This window comes from Anneissia japonica, unplaced genomic scaffold (assembly GCF_011630105.1).
Source record: "Anneissia japonica isolate Jap-2015-1 unplaced genomic scaffold, ASM1163010v1 scaffold407_len587689_cov185, whole genome shotgun sequence".
Lineage (NCBI taxonomy): Eukaryota > Metazoa > Echinodermata > Crinoidea > Comatulida > Comatulidae > Anneissia > Anneissia japonica.
In genome coordinates this window covers 230,781-247,515 of record NW_022686478.1, presented here as the reverse complement: position 1 = coordinate 247,515, position 16,735 = coordinate 230,781, and the positions used below count along the sequence as shown (strand labels likewise).

The following is a 16,735-nucleotide window of genomic DNA, read 5'->3' as shown; positions in this document are numbered from 1 at the left end:
AACCCCTTGGAAGAGGGAAGAAAACTGACTTAAATAAATGATGATGATGATGATTTAAAGCATGTTAGATACCGGCTTAAAATGATCAAACAGAAAGAAATCAAGACTTTTGTGATATTTAAAAATAATAAATATATTTACAATGAAACCTTAATTAAAGAAATACATGAAACAAATTTAGTAATTGGTGGTGGTCAAAGCTAAAGCAGATAATAGTAAATGCATGTCAAAGTGCAGGGAAAACTGAAGTCAGACAAAATAGTAGAAATAAATATATTGAGTTGTCTTCACTGGAAATCCGAAATTACAACTAAAACTACTTGGGTAGAAACTCTTAGAAAAAGGGTGTTTAACTTTGCATATTCGTATTCCTGTCCAATCAGGACCACATAGCAACAGTTTAATTAAACAATCAGCCACTTATGGGCTGTAATAAAGTGTCACAGACACATAATTAATTAAGTCATAAATATAATTGCTCGACCAACTGAAATTATTCAGTTCACATGATTAGAAACCACATTATAATTCCATAGATTGACAAAGATTTACAACTTAGCAGTTACCATGGTGGTCATTAAAATTTGACCACAGCTTCAGGAAATTACTTGGTTCAATGCTGTACAAAGGTAACTATTTCTTGGTAATACGTTAATGGTAAAACAAATTAAAATAAGGGAAATTCACTTCCGATGAAAAAGTTAAGTAAAAGTAGTGAATCTATAATACATAATATTAATATAAAGAAATTAAGTTAAAATGGCCAAGGATGTAACACACCCCATCCAGGCAAAATAAAGTTTGTACTCAAATATTTGTGTTTACTACAACATTAATTATCAAAAATTATACAGATTTAGTAAGCTCTAGTAAGTAAGTACTTAAGCTAGGCACACCTTTTCTATGGTTGAATAGTTTTTCTGATGTTGGTTAAATTTCATCGAATAATAGCAAATGGGGTGATCAAGTTCATCTTTCCCACGTTACATTAATACAGCTCCTGCTTCCAAGTCACTGGCAACAAAAATTTTAAACTGTTTTTCAAAACATTCAGTATTGGTCCATACATAAGTAATGCTTTGATTTGTTCAAATGCAAGATCACAATCCTTTGTCCAGTCAAACTTTGCTCTCTTCATTAGTGAATTGGTCAGTGGTGCTGCGATGGCTGAGAAATTTTCACAGAATTTGCGATAATAACCGTCCATTCCCAGGAACCGTGTTAGTTGTTTCTTGTTCTTGTGAACCATGAAACTATTTATCGCTTCAATTTTAGCATTATCAGGTTTTATAGTTCGGCTTTCAACTACATGACCAAGGTAGGTGACTGTCCCATGGCCAAATTCACACTTAACAAGGTTGACAGTTATATTTCGTGCACTCGGTCTCTCAAAAAGGTTGCGCATCGTGCACAAGTGGTCTTGCCAGTTATCTGTATAAATAATGATGTCATCAATAAGCTGTAGGCGTCACATCCATCAACAACTTGGATGATTTCATTGACAGCTCTTTGAAATCGTGGCAGAGCGTTTTTCATGCTAAATGGCATACGTCGTAAATGCACACACTTCCTTTGCACGGTCAGTCAGGGCAATCTGCCAGTATCCTTTTATGAGATCCAGGGTGCTAACATAAGTGGAACTACCAACTTTGTCAATACAGTCTTCTATTCTTGGTAAAGGATATGAGTCGGTTTTGGTGACCTGGTTAACTTTTCGGTAATCCATACAAAATCGGAACCATTTCTTGTCTGCTTTGGGTACCAATAGGCATGGCAATGACCATTCACTGGTACTATGTGTAATAATGCCATGTTTTAACATGTAGTTCTTCTTTCTGCATTAGTTCTTCCTTCAGTGGGTTAGTATAGGAGATACATTTTCAAAGATCATCATGCCATGGAAAACATTAGTTTTTTCTCCTGGAACATCAGGAAATAAGCAATCATACTCTGCCTTTCAGTTCTGACTTTTCCTGATTATTTTAAGTGCATTAATTTACTGTCCAGATTGGCCAGTATATCTGAATTTTCAAGTTTAGCACCGCAATTGCCACTAGGCTCTTTCGCACACCATATTTTTCAATAATATCAATACAGTATCATCCCTAATTTCATTATCAGGGAAATCATTTAAAATAGTAGAACCAATTAAGGGAGCCTCTCAAAATATGTCAACGCATATACCTGTGGACCACGCGCAGTGATTAGTTCTGTAATCACCGGTCGTCGGCAACACGTTGGGATTATTTCTTGGAATGTTCCATTTTTCTATAGACAGATGAAACAATTGTTCATACCGTACTCCGCTAGCGCGCACCCAGCTAGCCGCATACTGATTAGGCTTAAGTCTAGTTACGTTGATAATAACACAGACGGTCTGTGATAATAACAATGACTCCCCATAAGAGATGGTGATAATTTTATTGAGCTTCGTATACCCTTTTTACTGCCTCGTGAATTCCGCTAATCAGTACATAGGCCTACAGTAGTTACCTCTACGAAATAATTCTTGCACATTTGTTTTTTTTACTATGGGAATTATAAACTGGTTTCTAAAACAGTTGCATAACATAATTCACTCATGTTCGTCGTAAGTAACTTGGACAAAACTGGCTGCCAGCCAAAAGGTCTTTGTACGCCGCCAAACGAATGTATTGCGGAGCAAGGACAGAAGTAGGTCATAAGATGTCAAATGCAGGCGATGGATTGTTCGCCTATATGTTTATACAGAAATAAAGTACAGTTTTATCTACTTTCTTTGTGTTATATTTATTTTCACCCTTTCAAATTTGACAGGAATGTTTTTCATCCTCTTCCATTCGATGACGATCTATGATACTGTATGCTGTTTAACTTAATTAGATTCAGTTATAAGCTATCCAGTCCACGTATTGCAGCTAGTTGGGACATGTATCATGAACATGGAGATATAGCCGCCATGCTTCTCCCAGCCTTGTGCACAGGGTGGATCCAGAGAATATTCTGGGGGATGTGATGTGCAGCGCTGAACTGGGGGTGGTGTTGGCCATAGACACGGAGAGGAATGTACATGGAATTTAAATCGAAAATAAACTGGTTTAGAGTACTGTGCTTTTTTATGTACTTTTCTACCCCTCTTTTTTAAGGGATCTGTGGACCACCCCTGGTTTGGTGCATATAAACTGAAGAGGGGGGAAATATAATGATTTCTCTATTACTGTAGTTATAAAAACATTTCATCACATTAATGCAAACATTGTACATCTAAGACCGACATATTATTATTATTCTCTGCTGCATTGAACAGGACGTTTCAAGTCCACTAATAAGGCCGTGTATACCAACAATTATATAACAACTACAGTGGGAAATTTCACGTGCAATTTGAAAATATAATGGAAATTCAGCAGCATATAAGTGTCCTTCAAGCGTTTTTAGTAGTACAGTTTGATTAATTAGAAAAACTTTGTTTTTGAAATTAATTATATTATATTACCCTACATTTTAATGGTAGAGTCTTATCATTTCAGCGAAGCAACGAAACATGTGCTTCTCTTCTGGGCTGTGGAATGATGGGGGGTGTGAGCAATAAAATCAACAGCTAATAAATTTGGGAAACAATGTTTTTAGCCTGGTTTAAATAACAATTTAGGTGAGTCTTTCCTTAAATAAAAAAAAAAACGGTTTAAATAACGATTTAGGCGAGGCATTTTTTAAATAAAAAAAAAACTGACAAGTGACCCCAAAAAAAAAAAGAACAAACCCCCCCCCCCCCCCCCCCCCGGATATATAATGATGTATATAATCATCCATTGACACTCGAACTGGTTTTCCCGTAATTTGTCATTTTTATCTCCTCAAAGTAGTTTTCATCCCACTCCAATGGATGTAAAAAAGAATTGAAATGGATTTTAGAACCAGAATCACATTAGGGTTTTAAATAAATAATTGGATCAGACTAAATTATTTATTCATAGTTGATTTCGTTCTTGGTTCAAGGCCTTTTTCTGTAGCTCGTCATCATCATTGTTTATTCCAAATTATTTATTACATCGCCTTTAATAATCATTTTCCCTTGCTATTTAAATTTCGAAATACAGTACTATTCTTGCTCTGTTTCTTGTCAGTTGTCCTCGCACGGAAGAAGCTTGTGATTTATCCATGGAAATTGACTGAGCAAGATATTACACGAAATTAGTTTAAAATCACCTCATTTGCCATTTATGCCCACTTCATTCTCCATCCCGCACTCAAAATTAGTGTCTCCCCATCAATTCCCAAGGGCTGAGATGTTAGTTTTGACTTGGCTAACTTGTTGCCGTACAACAAGGATTGAACTTTGTATTTTCCCACGGCTGTGTATTTTCCCACGTGCGCTACAAAATTTGGAACTTCGACTTGTGTGGTTGAAATTACTTTAAAATTGGCCTATCCGGACCGGAAAATTCCGTCGATATAGCCGAAATTCGAGTTATAACAATTCGAATTAAACAAACAATTTACACAGTTATACATAGGAAAGAATTGGGACTTTTTCAAAAATTCGACTGACGCGAATTTTCGACTTTGGCGAACTCGACTGTATATCAATTTCAGAGTGAGGCTGAGATATTCAACGCTTTAACATACTCAAATGTGATAGGCAGTGCTGTAAAACTGATCAAGAATTATTTATAAGTTAAATGGTCACCGAGCGTGACTCATGCTCACAACTCCTGCATAGCGGGAGTCTCAAGAACTCAAATTCAATCGTGAATTTCTAGGCATAAATAACATAATATTTATGCATTAACATTTCAATGAATTACACAATCTGTAAATAATTCTAAACATTGTAACATAAAGTACATACAGTATAAGATGCCTATTTTACATCAAAACGTATCATCACAACCATAAGTTCATGTTAATATGAGGAAAGGAAGTCAGAGCTAGGTTTAATTAATGCCACATTTCCTTAAAACAACAACAGATTTCGGCATCACCTTCCTTAGCTACAGCATTCTTAATCAAAATCTTCAAATGTCATAAAATCTTCACAGCATTCTTAATCAAAATCTTCAAATGTCATAAAATCTTAATTTTTTATGAAACTTATTTATATCAATTACGATCACAAACTCACCAGTAAACTACTGTGACTGAAGACAATGTATGATTTCACATATTTGCGCAAAAATAAACAAGGTTTTTTAACCTCAAAAATACAAACTGGATTCATTTTGAAGATGCTGTGCGCTCAAACTGATGTGATGCACTCAAACTGACGCGATGCGCTCAAACTGACTCTGTGTTCGAAGTTTGTTCGACCTCACAGATAAAAATGCAAACAATACAAATGTTTTTTAGACATTCGCCACATTTACCAGTGACTTTTGACAAATATTTGTTTTTATTCCTGCCATTATGTTTATTTTTCTCTAATTTGTTAGGTCCATTATCGGCATTATCTTCTTACCCAGGTTTTCAGTCTTGACAAAACTTTGCTTTATGACCTTCTTGCAATCAATCATTCAATCAATTCCAACAGTCGTTGCTCATGGTGCCGTTCCAAAAAAGATTTTTTTAAAAAGGTGCATCTTGAGTTGCGACTTAAAACTGTCAAGAGAAGGTGATTGTCTAATTTTTAGAGGAAGTTTATTCCAGAGCCTTGGTCCAGCAGTGCTGAAAGCCTGATCTCCCCAGCTATGTTTGCTCCTTGGGATGTCCAGGAGCACTTATTGGCTGGATCTTAGTACTTGCCTACTCTCTTTGATGTTAAGCAAGGTGGAGATATATTTTGGAGCAGAGCCATTCAGGCAGCGTTAAACTAGAAGGAAGGTCTTAAATTTTATGCGTGATTCCACAGGGAGCCAATGCGAATCTTTCAACATTGGTGTCACATGTTCAAATCTTTTGGCACACTTCACCAAGCAAGATGCCCAATTTTGAATCTTTTGGAGAGATCGGAACTGCTTCTTTGGCAAACCAAACAGCAAGGCATTGCCCATATCAAGCCTATGGAAAATCTGTACACCGTCAGCATAAAAATGATGACATAATCCATGTTTTAAAATTATTTCGGCAATAGGTGTCAAATAGATGGAAAATAGCCGAGGTCCAAGCACTGAACCCTGTGGAACGCCACATAATAAAGGACGCTCCTTGGACAAAACAGCAAAACGGCAATTAGTTTTTGTACCTTGCATCTCGCACACTGCTGTTGATAGAGTTGGCCTGAGATAACTTTGTATTTGTCCACATCTCGGTCAGAATCATTTTTAACAAGTTTGAAATACAAGTGTCAACACTAGTAATGGAAAATATCAATTTAGTTGTATTTTATGTGTGATAACCTAAGTAAAAAAGAAAAAAACTAATAAATAACTGACATGATTAAATATTTTAAATAATTAACAAAAAACTTTGTTTAACATTGTCATGACATTGCTCTTTAGTCTTCATCATTTTAGATTTTTACTTTTTTTTGTAGAGTATGTATTTCAATTTGATTTTTTATTTGTATCTTCTTGCAAAAACGGCCGTGTGAAAAACACCAATATGGTGATGCAAGTTTTTTTTTTTTCTATTTTTAAGTAAAAACAAAGTTGTGTAGGTAAGGCAAGGTCTAGCCTGTGTTGCTAGGCTAATGTTTTCGGCACCCTGCTATATTTTGATACACCTATTGCAAAATCAAACAAAAAATGTATCCACGTTTATTTTTTGTGTGGAACACAAAAAAATTAAAATTTAAGTCTTATTTTGCATTTTTTCATGTTTAATGTCTAAATTCAGTTAAATTTTTGTGAAATTTGAAATGAACATTTCCAATAACCTGGCAACTACCACTGGGGGACTTTCAGAGGCCTAGCATTTCACGGTACGTAGTTACTATCATGGATAAATCAACGATAAAACTAAATTGCTAACGAGCACAAACATTTTAAAACAAAAGAAATAAAACACGAAATGTATATATTACAAGCAAGTCTAAGTCTATTTCAATGTTTACATGTATAGTAATTACAGTAATTATTGTAGCAAGATCGTATCTGTTGTTTACTGCTGCTATTATGGCAAGGGTAGCGCACTATCCTCTGCTCGGTGCTCGTAACTTCTAGCCAGCTCTGGAAGTCCCTGAGCGAGTTGCGAGAAGTTGGCAGCGCTGTTTCAAAATAAATCCGATAAAATGGTCTATATAAAAATCAGGTTTTTAAAAAAAAAATGAAGTTTTTCCAGGATTGTGGCTATAAGTGGAATATATTTTACGGAAACTACTGCTCCAAACTAGGTATTTGAAGCAAAATGTAACTTTTGGGACTGGAAGACAACCACAAGGCCAAAGCTATATGTCCATTGGTAACATAAAAAAAAGAACAATGTTTTATCACATTCAAATGAAATAGTATAATTCAATTCTACTTTATTGTGCTTTAAATGCCATCACTGGCCTAATATCCACCTACATTTTTTTTTTCAGAATTAAGGTGACACTTTTTATACCTTCTTTAGCGAAACCTGCCGCCTGCCAATAACAATGATTTTGAATAAAAATGAAATTATGTTTTTGGCACCTGCCACCTCGAAAAAATGGAATTCCAGAAAAATATATAAAAGTTTTTCTTTATTTTTATTATGCCGCCACTGCCTTGAAATTTCCAAAAATAAGATAACCTTTATTTATCTATACATCATTCTATGCTATTATTTCCCCCATTTTCCATGTAATTAAAACAACACTTACAGGATTTCTCATATATCATTCTTTAAACAGCTGTATGCTTATTACACTTGTAACTTCTTAAGGGAATATCGGATTTGAATTATTTTTTTTACCATTTTACAGCTCTTATTTTACTCTTTAACCATGTATAAAAACTCAAAATTGATTTTTGCAACGAGTGACACATTTACATTTGCCAATAAAATTATAATTTCATTTTCTCCTCCATCTGGATGTTTTTGGCAAAACTATAAATAAGAAAAAAAAAAAAAAATTTTTTCGCCCTCTGACTTGTGGAACAAGGTATAAAAAAAAAGTGTTGCCTAATTGTATAACAATTGCAATATATATTTCTTTGTAACTAGATGAAGTCCAGTACTGTGGAATCATTGAAAGAGCCAAGTCTAAATTAGGGGTAACCAGTAGCACAAACAACCTTCCATCAACTTACTTCCTTCCACATGAAAGCCAAGGTATACGATATATATATATTTGTGACCAAGCTCTGGCAAAACCCTCCGTTTGTCGCAATTTCTAATTTCCCACAAGCACCCAAAAAGTTTGAGAATCAGAATTTTGAACATTTTCATGTTTTTGCATTTTATAAAAGAAGATATATTGAAGAACATTTCTGCAAATTATCATTCACAAAATCGAACTGAAAAGTATACAGAATTAAAATTATTTTTAAAACACAAATCTTAATAATAAACCATTGATTTTGGAATTTTTGGAAGCTGTTTTTTTAGAACCTACATGACTGTTATCCTATATTCATTCACTACTCCAATTTCCATCGAATAAACACGGTTTTAAAGAAGACTTCATAGATATGTGTACTTGTATCTAAAACTACTAAAAACTCAATTTTTCCTGCACACGGCTGGTTTTGCCAGAACCGGTCACATTTTATGTCATCCAAGAGGAAATTTATTGGAACATGTTTTGTTCTCACAAAATCAAAGAAACCCAACCAAACTATGCATCATGTGGCAGGGACATTATTCAACTGCGACCCGAATACCCCTATCCTAACCAAACTTTGCATCATGGGATGGTGGCGCTATTCCACTAACATCCTAATGACACGAATACTCTACCCTAACAGAACTTTTTTACCTAACAAGGTAAAATTTTAGGGGGAAATATGTTTTTCCATAGCAGACCACAGATACAATTTAAATTAAGATATAATTTAAAATTAACACATTGCTGGTATTGATCGTGATAAACTCACTACCGGATTAAAGCGTATACCCTGCATTAACTTCACTAAAGTGATTAATATGATTGGGGTGGGAAAAATTGAGGGAGATTTCCCCTGTAGTGCAGCTACTGCTTCAAATTTTGTCCATGACGAATACATCTCATCTAAAAACCCGAGTTAAATAGAATTCACTCAGGTTTAGAGGATGTGTGAAATATAGCTGGAATATGACGTTTTAGGATCATCATTAACTAATAAAAAGATGTGCCAAATTTGGAATCTGAAAAATGTCGGCTTCATTAAGTAATTTATGGATTTGTATGTCCTTGCGTTGTGACGTCGTTTGTGCCTGAATTCAGGTTGCGTAATCTGATCCACACCAGTCCACGCTGCAGGGAAACCTGTGCGCAAGCAGATTAGTAGTTGTGTACAGGGTGTTTTTGGTATGATCTGTCCTAGTACAACTACTGTATGTGGATTAATTGTTAACACTTAAATAATTTAGAATCAATAAATATTACGCTAGGCCAAGCCTTACTTTTGTTTAGAGGGTAACAGCACCAAGACGCGCTTTGCCACCAGCCATGGACATACAACATTGGTTGCCGCATTGGAACTGGAAAGAGTAAATCATTAAATTGACTCGGATTCAGGCAATAATGTGTTAAAAAGACGAGTGCTATATATACATAGCATGAAGTGATTAAAAAAGATTGAGAGAAAAAAAAATGTTTTTCTGGTCTTCGGTCTTGTTTTGTAGACACCTGGTGTCTACAAAACGAAGACCCTTGAAAACAGACGGCCAAAAATTTTTCGTAATTTTGATTTTGTGAGAGCCTGGCGTATTATCATCAAAATGAAAGAGAAAAAATAAGGGTTTTCGTTTCTGGGTCTTCGGTCTTCGGAGGTTGCGTAACTAATGAAAGTTTTAATAGACTTGCTTTTACAACCATCTAATAAACGTCACGTGATATTCAATGTTGTCAATAGGTGGCGGTATAAATTGCACAATATTCTACTGCATTGTAATTGGTAAGTACTGCATAGTGTTTAGTAACATAAATGTTCCAACCAACAGTGAGAACAAAAATAATCCAAGGAGGGAAAAAGCAGCTCCATAGAAGTACAACTTAAATGCCCAAGAAAAATTTGTATATCCCAATTTGGTCTTGGGTTTTGAGAACAAGACAAGCCAACCAGCCTGAAAACAGTAGCTGCTTGAGAATAGAACATGGGCGAATTATCGTGGTTAACGCAGTCAGCAACCAAGCTAAAAATAACTGTTGGGTCTCCCCAGTAATCAACCACCAGCAGAGATCGTGTTTCCGAGGCAGTACGAAGCGTGAATATTTATGAGGGTTTTGTTGTCAAACCGCTGTTAACCAATCACGCGGCATTGTATTGTTTTGGGAATAAAGTTTCCCGATCACAATGAGAGGGGAGTTTTCGCGCTTGTTGGAACTTCCTGACACACGCGGACGTTAATTACACCACACGCAGGAAAAGACAAAACACCTTTAAAAATAAAAGGCTTGTCTGAAATTTGTTTTCCAAAAAAATGAAGCGTCGGGAGAGGATTACAGATTTCTTCTCGAAGACGCCAACGACGAAGCAGTCTCAATTTGAGGTAGGTTTGACAGGTACTGCGGGGCTAGGCCTAGGCTAGGCAGTCCTCCAATCTTACTAATTAGGTTTCCCTCTCTCCTCTTCATCTCTTGTCCTTCGAATGGTAGCATTGTTGAATGATCCATAAACAGTGACGCGAATGTGTACATGGTAAATATTCGCCTAGCATACTACTTCGTCTTGTTAAGGCCTAGGTGGTAATAGGCTAGAGGATCATCATAAAAATTTATTTGTAGCAACTGTTTTTCTTATCACAGCCGTGTATCTTGGTTATTGTTTTGCCTACTAGGCTATGTTATGTAATATAAACCCTCAATGAATTGCCTTATTATTGTTACCCAATTAATTAACCAAAAACCTTGTTGTTATAGTACACTGTTTAGTAGTATATTGCCAGTTTAAACATAGTTTTGTTTTTCGGCCTAACCATCCTAAATACGTTTTATTATTAATTAATTATTTGGATTTTTCTGTGTTAGTTTGTTTCTAGTTATTAGTAATAATAATAAATAATAATAATAGGGTAGTCTTATATAGCGCACATATCCATCTAATATAAGATGCTCAGGTTGCTTGGTATGTAGACTCGTGATTCATTAGTAATAATACCAGCAAAAAAGTTTGATAATCTTAATGTGAAGTATATTTTATTCTTTTCTTATTGTTTAGTGAACTATTTGACGATGAGAGGCCAGTTGAGGAAGAACCAAACGAAATACCAGCTCCTGTTAACGCAGATGCAGCTCTGATTAATGACATCGGTTTGCTGATTAATGCTACAATGTCAGCCGCTGAAGTATGGACTAAAATCACCATGTCTGTTTCAGTCTAGTTACTCCTGCTTTCAAATTTTTGTATAAATGGTGGTGTAATATATATATATACATATAACAACATTATTATTAAATTTATTTCTTGCAATATTTTTCATTTTAACAGACAACTTTACATTATTGTTTATTTTCACTCTATATAACTTCACTGTATATAACTTTAATTATAAGTTATTTTGGTTATATCTTAAGATGCAATGACTGTTTTAGTGCAGTTACTTCTGCTTTCAAGTCCTTGAATGGTGGTGTTATATATTTATGAAATTTCATAAGGAAACTGTGTTGGTACAGTTAATTGATTGCATGAACACCGTATCCAAGTTATATTTACAGTAGTTATACAGTCAGTATAATGATAGGCTGCTTATGTATTGTGATTGATTTCTAGGAAATAAAAATTCTCTTTGTTGTTATAATAAATATTAATGTTCAAATTTACTTAATTACATTGTATGTTTTTACTGTGTTGTTGACAACGGTCTTGAAATCCTGTGTAGAAAAAGAAGTTAATGTATCATTATTAAGAGGAAGACCCAGCCTGCAAGTATTTAAATACATATGCCATATACATGCTTTTAAAGGTCCCCTGGCCCTCACAAGGGCTTCGCCCTTTGGCCCCTGAACCCCCCCCCCTTGGCTGAAGCTGCTACGGGCCTGCTAAGTGACGTACCAATTTAGAAAAGTTTATTTTTGGCATTTGTTTAAATTATAGTTAAATGACGATTCTCGCAATACTTTCCAATAATAATTTAAATTTAACATAGGAATTTTTTTCAAACCATCTAACCACTAGACGCAACTGTTTACGCAGTTTTCAAAGGCGCAAGCAAAGTCGCGCTGTTATACTTCGCTTGCACTTTCTTAAACTGCATAAAAAGTCACATCAAGTAGATAGATGATAATAATCATTACTTTAAATTCAAATTTATTTTTAAAAAGTTTTGCAAGAATCGTTATTTTTAACAATAATTTAAACAAATGCCAAAAGAAATTTGTCTAAAATGATGCGTCACTTAGGCCTCCCAACATGGCGTCGGTGGCCTCACTAAAACCAGCCAATGAGCAATTCAGCTATCATAGTAGAGATCAGTGACCTGGACACAGCCAAGCGAGAGCAGTGAGCCAGAGCGCTGCAATGATTGGCTAACGCTGGGGCGCCTCGTGGCATCGAAACACGATGAAATCAGTCTAATGTTGCGGTTATGGTGGAATAACTTCCCATCCCTGTCAATTTACACACACCAGACATAGATCACATTCCAAAAGAACCGAAAACTATAGCTAGGCTAACCTAAATAACCTGACCTATTACCAAGTGGACAATGCAGCCCACAGTAGCAAGTATTTCAGGCTATTTAGCGTGATCTAAAAAATATGATCGGTGCAGAATGAATAAGCAGTAATAAACAACTAAAAATGTGTATCGAACTGCCGACTGCCAGTATTGATACGAAATCATAATAAGAATAATGTTATCCTATCTACACCTACAATCATAAAGATTCTAATAATATATATTAAGGTTTACCAGGAATGACGTCCGGTTCGGCCGCGCACCAGCTCGGTTGCGAGATATTAAATGTCCAAATAAAGGTTATTGTATGGAACGCCGAGTAGTGTAATCAATGCGTGAATTAGATATCACAGTGCAACGTTGGCCGCAGGTTAGGGGTATACTTTACAGGGAAATCGTTTGTCATAAAATCGAATTGTTGAAATAAAGAGTAAATGAAAACATATTGTATTGCTTGGAAGAAATTTAAATTAACTATAGCTGTAACTTATCAAGAAACTTGATGTGTATTTTGGAATAAAGTATGTAATATAATTAATTAATCCTGCATTATAATTATGTATGTATGAGATAGATTAACCAGACACACGAATAATAAAATCCATTTCATTTGATTGTCAACATATGATGATTGCATAATAATGTACATTCGTTTGTTTCAAATAGTCTAGATAAAAAGAAATATGCCATCTAAATCATTAATATCAACTTACACAAACCAAAACCCACTGTTTTGGCAAACTTATGGCAGCATAATAATGCCCTGGTTTCCTTAAAACCACATTAATTATTTGGCAACATATTAAGACCTAACAATAAAACACGAAATAATGGATACTGTGGCAGATAAATTAGGACTTATGCCTTCTTCACAGCATGGTTTTTGTAACAAAAAAAACTTGTGTAACACAGCTTGCCACAGTTTATCACCAATGCAATGGGCAAAAGCCCATAGGATTGACGTCTTGTTTTTGGACTGGTCAAAAGCATTTGACAGGGTTTGTCATTCTTTACTTATTCAAAAATTGCAGAAATATGGTTTTACTGGTAACCTACTGAGACAACTGTAACCAGTTGTCTCAGTAGGTTACTGGTAACCTACTGAGACAACTGGTTACAATCATTTCTGACTAATCGAAGTGAAGCTGTGTGATACCAAGGTTTACTTTCCACATGGAAAGATGTTTTATCGGGGGTCCCACAGGGGCCCATTCTTTTTAATTTTTATACATGTGAGCTTCCTTCTGTTGTTAAATCAAATATTGCACTTTATGCAGATGATTCGGTCCCTTATTGCATTATTAAAACAAGATGACTCATTAAGACTCCTGGAGGATCTAATGGCTATGGGGTAATACTAATTATATGTCACTAAACCACAGTAAATGTAAGGTAATGACAGTTACTGGATTCAAAGAACAAACTATTTTTCAATATATGATGAATGGCAATGTATTTAGGAGTCTATATGGCATCTAATCTAAAATGGAATAAACGCATTGCTCAAACTACTAGCAAATGTAATAAACTGTAGGATTCATTAAGAGGTGTGTCCGCTGCAATGATGAAACTGTTTTTCCTAAATTATTTTAAGTCTATTATTATGCCAATTGAATCTGTCCAAAGGCTCTTTACAAGAAGAGTGAAATGGTCAGGTTATAATAATAATAATAAAATCTTTATTTACACACGGAAGCTTGTATCACCCAACCGGTGTCTTTCAACAAGGCCGTGATGCCATTATAACAATATAAAAAAGGATAAAAGGAAAAGAATACAGATACTGTAAAACACACAATTTACAAAGAACAAACACCAGTAACACTTGTTAATTTTAGTTTACAAAAGCTTTTTGAATGCTCTGACATTTGGTGCAGTTCTTACATCATCTGTAAGATTGTTCCATAACCATGGCGACTGAAACTTTTCTCCTTATAGGTAGTGTTGGGTTTTTTTACCTCAAGAACATCACAGGATCGTGTATTATACATTTTTTCGGTCGGTGCTTGCATAAAACGTGATTTTGATCTAGCATGATGATAATGATAAACTCGAAATTCTCTCTACAATATTATGCTAAACATTTACAGAGTGGACTTCCCTATGTTGTGGTCACAACAATCATTAACTTCTCCAGCTGTCACTCGATTTATTGTTTACTTCTCCAACGGCTCTCTACTCTGCTGGAGCCTTACGTATGAAACTTGCTATGCATGCAGTACGAAATGCGGACAAGTACAGTACAGTTATTTCATTTATATCACGCAAATAACAATCTGGAAATAAATCAAACCTTGAAATGTAATATTTTTATAGTGAAAAAGCTGCTAATATTAACAAGGAAGAAAGCAAACGTTTAGAGGTACAGTTAGGCCTAGTGGTGCCAAATTGGCAGACCAGCCAATGTAATTTCTATACCCTTATTGATATACAGTACTGTGGCATTAGCGCGAACTCTCGTACCAACGACACTCACTAGGCCTAATTAACACACACACAACAAATACTGATGGCCGCAAAACTTGTGTTTTGCATACACAAAATGGTGGTTGTAAACAAATACAATGGGTTAGCGGTCGTACAACATAGCCAATAGGTAAATTCTGGAGGATAGTTCATCATTTCCCGCTTGTTTAATTTAGATAATAACACTCTATAAACTTAAATTACTGGCTGTCTAAACTATGGTCTCTTGTCTTTAGACTTCACGAGTAGGACGGGCCTGGCTAGGTTATCCTTATACAGTAGATCGTTCAACCACACCTATAGTTCAACCATGGAGGTATTATTGAGAAAGAGATCACTTGAAAAAGCTATGCGCACGCAGTGCTATGCAAATGAACCATAATCAGAGCTGCCGCAGCATGTGAAGAACGTTTGCACGATGCCTTTGAAGTCCCATGTGTTCCCTGCCTTCAAATTTTCAGCAGGCATAGACGAGAGGGTCCGAACCAAGGGGCCGACGAAACCTCGGTCGACGGTCCGGAATAAAAAATCCCTGGTAAGGTTCATGGGGAGAGGTTTCATGGTCCAAAATGTGCTTTAAAACCACAATATTTGGGGACTGGCAATCAAATTACCGTTGTTTGAATAGATAGGCCTAAATTAGTATTTTTTCAAATTTTAGGTCCGATGACAGGGGGTCCAGGCCTGTCCGACGGGGGGGGGGGGATGCGATCCTTTAGGTATGACCAATCAAAATGAAGGCCATTGCTTAAGCCAAATTGGAAGCCTAAGTTGCATACATCCACCCTATATAAATGTATATGAGACTGCATTTGACTTTAGATAATAGCAGAGTCGAAGTGGGTAACAGAGCACTGTGTTGAAAATGGATATGATTATATATGATTAAGTTGAATTGCATAGAGCGTTGTTGGTGACTGTTCACCACATACAAGAGCCTCAATTCAACATCACCATCCCACATTGAGGAGCTCATCACGCCATATCGTCCTTAACATTAAGATCCTCTACACAAAAGAAACTTTACTTCACAAAACCGGCTACTGTTTTCTATGGCAATAGATCTTTCATCCTTTCTTCTGCTCATCTCTGGAATGATCTTCCACAAGCAATTACAGAGACGGCGTCAGTTGACATTTTAAAAAAATGTCAAAATGTCATCATCTTTTTACAGTTTACTTTGCCCCTCTTGTTTAAACCAAATTCACTTTACATTTCTTTTGTGGTAGGATAGGATAGTCAGATGCCATTTTCACTCGAGCTCCTGTGAGCTCTGTTCCGGCGAGCTCTCTATTATGGGAGCTTCAAAGTGCTGGAGAACGGAGCGGTGAAAATGGTTCCTCTGCGTCTATTCTTTTTTGGTTACTGTTAGGATATTTCTTTGGTATCCCTCCTTTTTTCTCTGTTTTTGTAAAGCGCTTAGAAGCATTGTTTTGTATTAAGCGAATCACCTCTTGTAATTGCCAGGATCATCATCTTTCTTTTTGGTGATCCGCTCCGCTAGCGGATCACCTCTTGTTATTGTCAGAGATCTTTTTTTTTTCCCATTTCTTGTTAGCACGATATCTAAAAATTGGCACGAGATTCATACATGCACGCTTCAACAAACATTTAGCTTGGCCTGGAAT

At 35.7% G+C, this 16,735-nt stretch overlaps 1 protein-coding gene across 2 annotated transcripts in view; it reads left to right on the top strand.

Moving 5' to 3' along the window:
• Positions 1-16,735, top strand: part of LOC117117110 (kinesin-related protein 1-like) — a 53,677-nt gene that overhangs the window by 22,134 nt on the left and 14,808 nt on the right. Inside the window, exon 7 of one of the 2 annotated variants that reach the window (XM_033261308.1) lies at positions 8,047-8,154. The exons of the other annotated variant lie outside the window; for it this stretch is intronic. Coding sequence (XP_033117199.1) covers positions 8,047-8,154 — 108 coding nt within the window. The remainder of the gene's footprint in view (positions 1-8,046; positions 8,155-16,735) is intronic. 2 annotated transcript variants of the gene reach the window in all.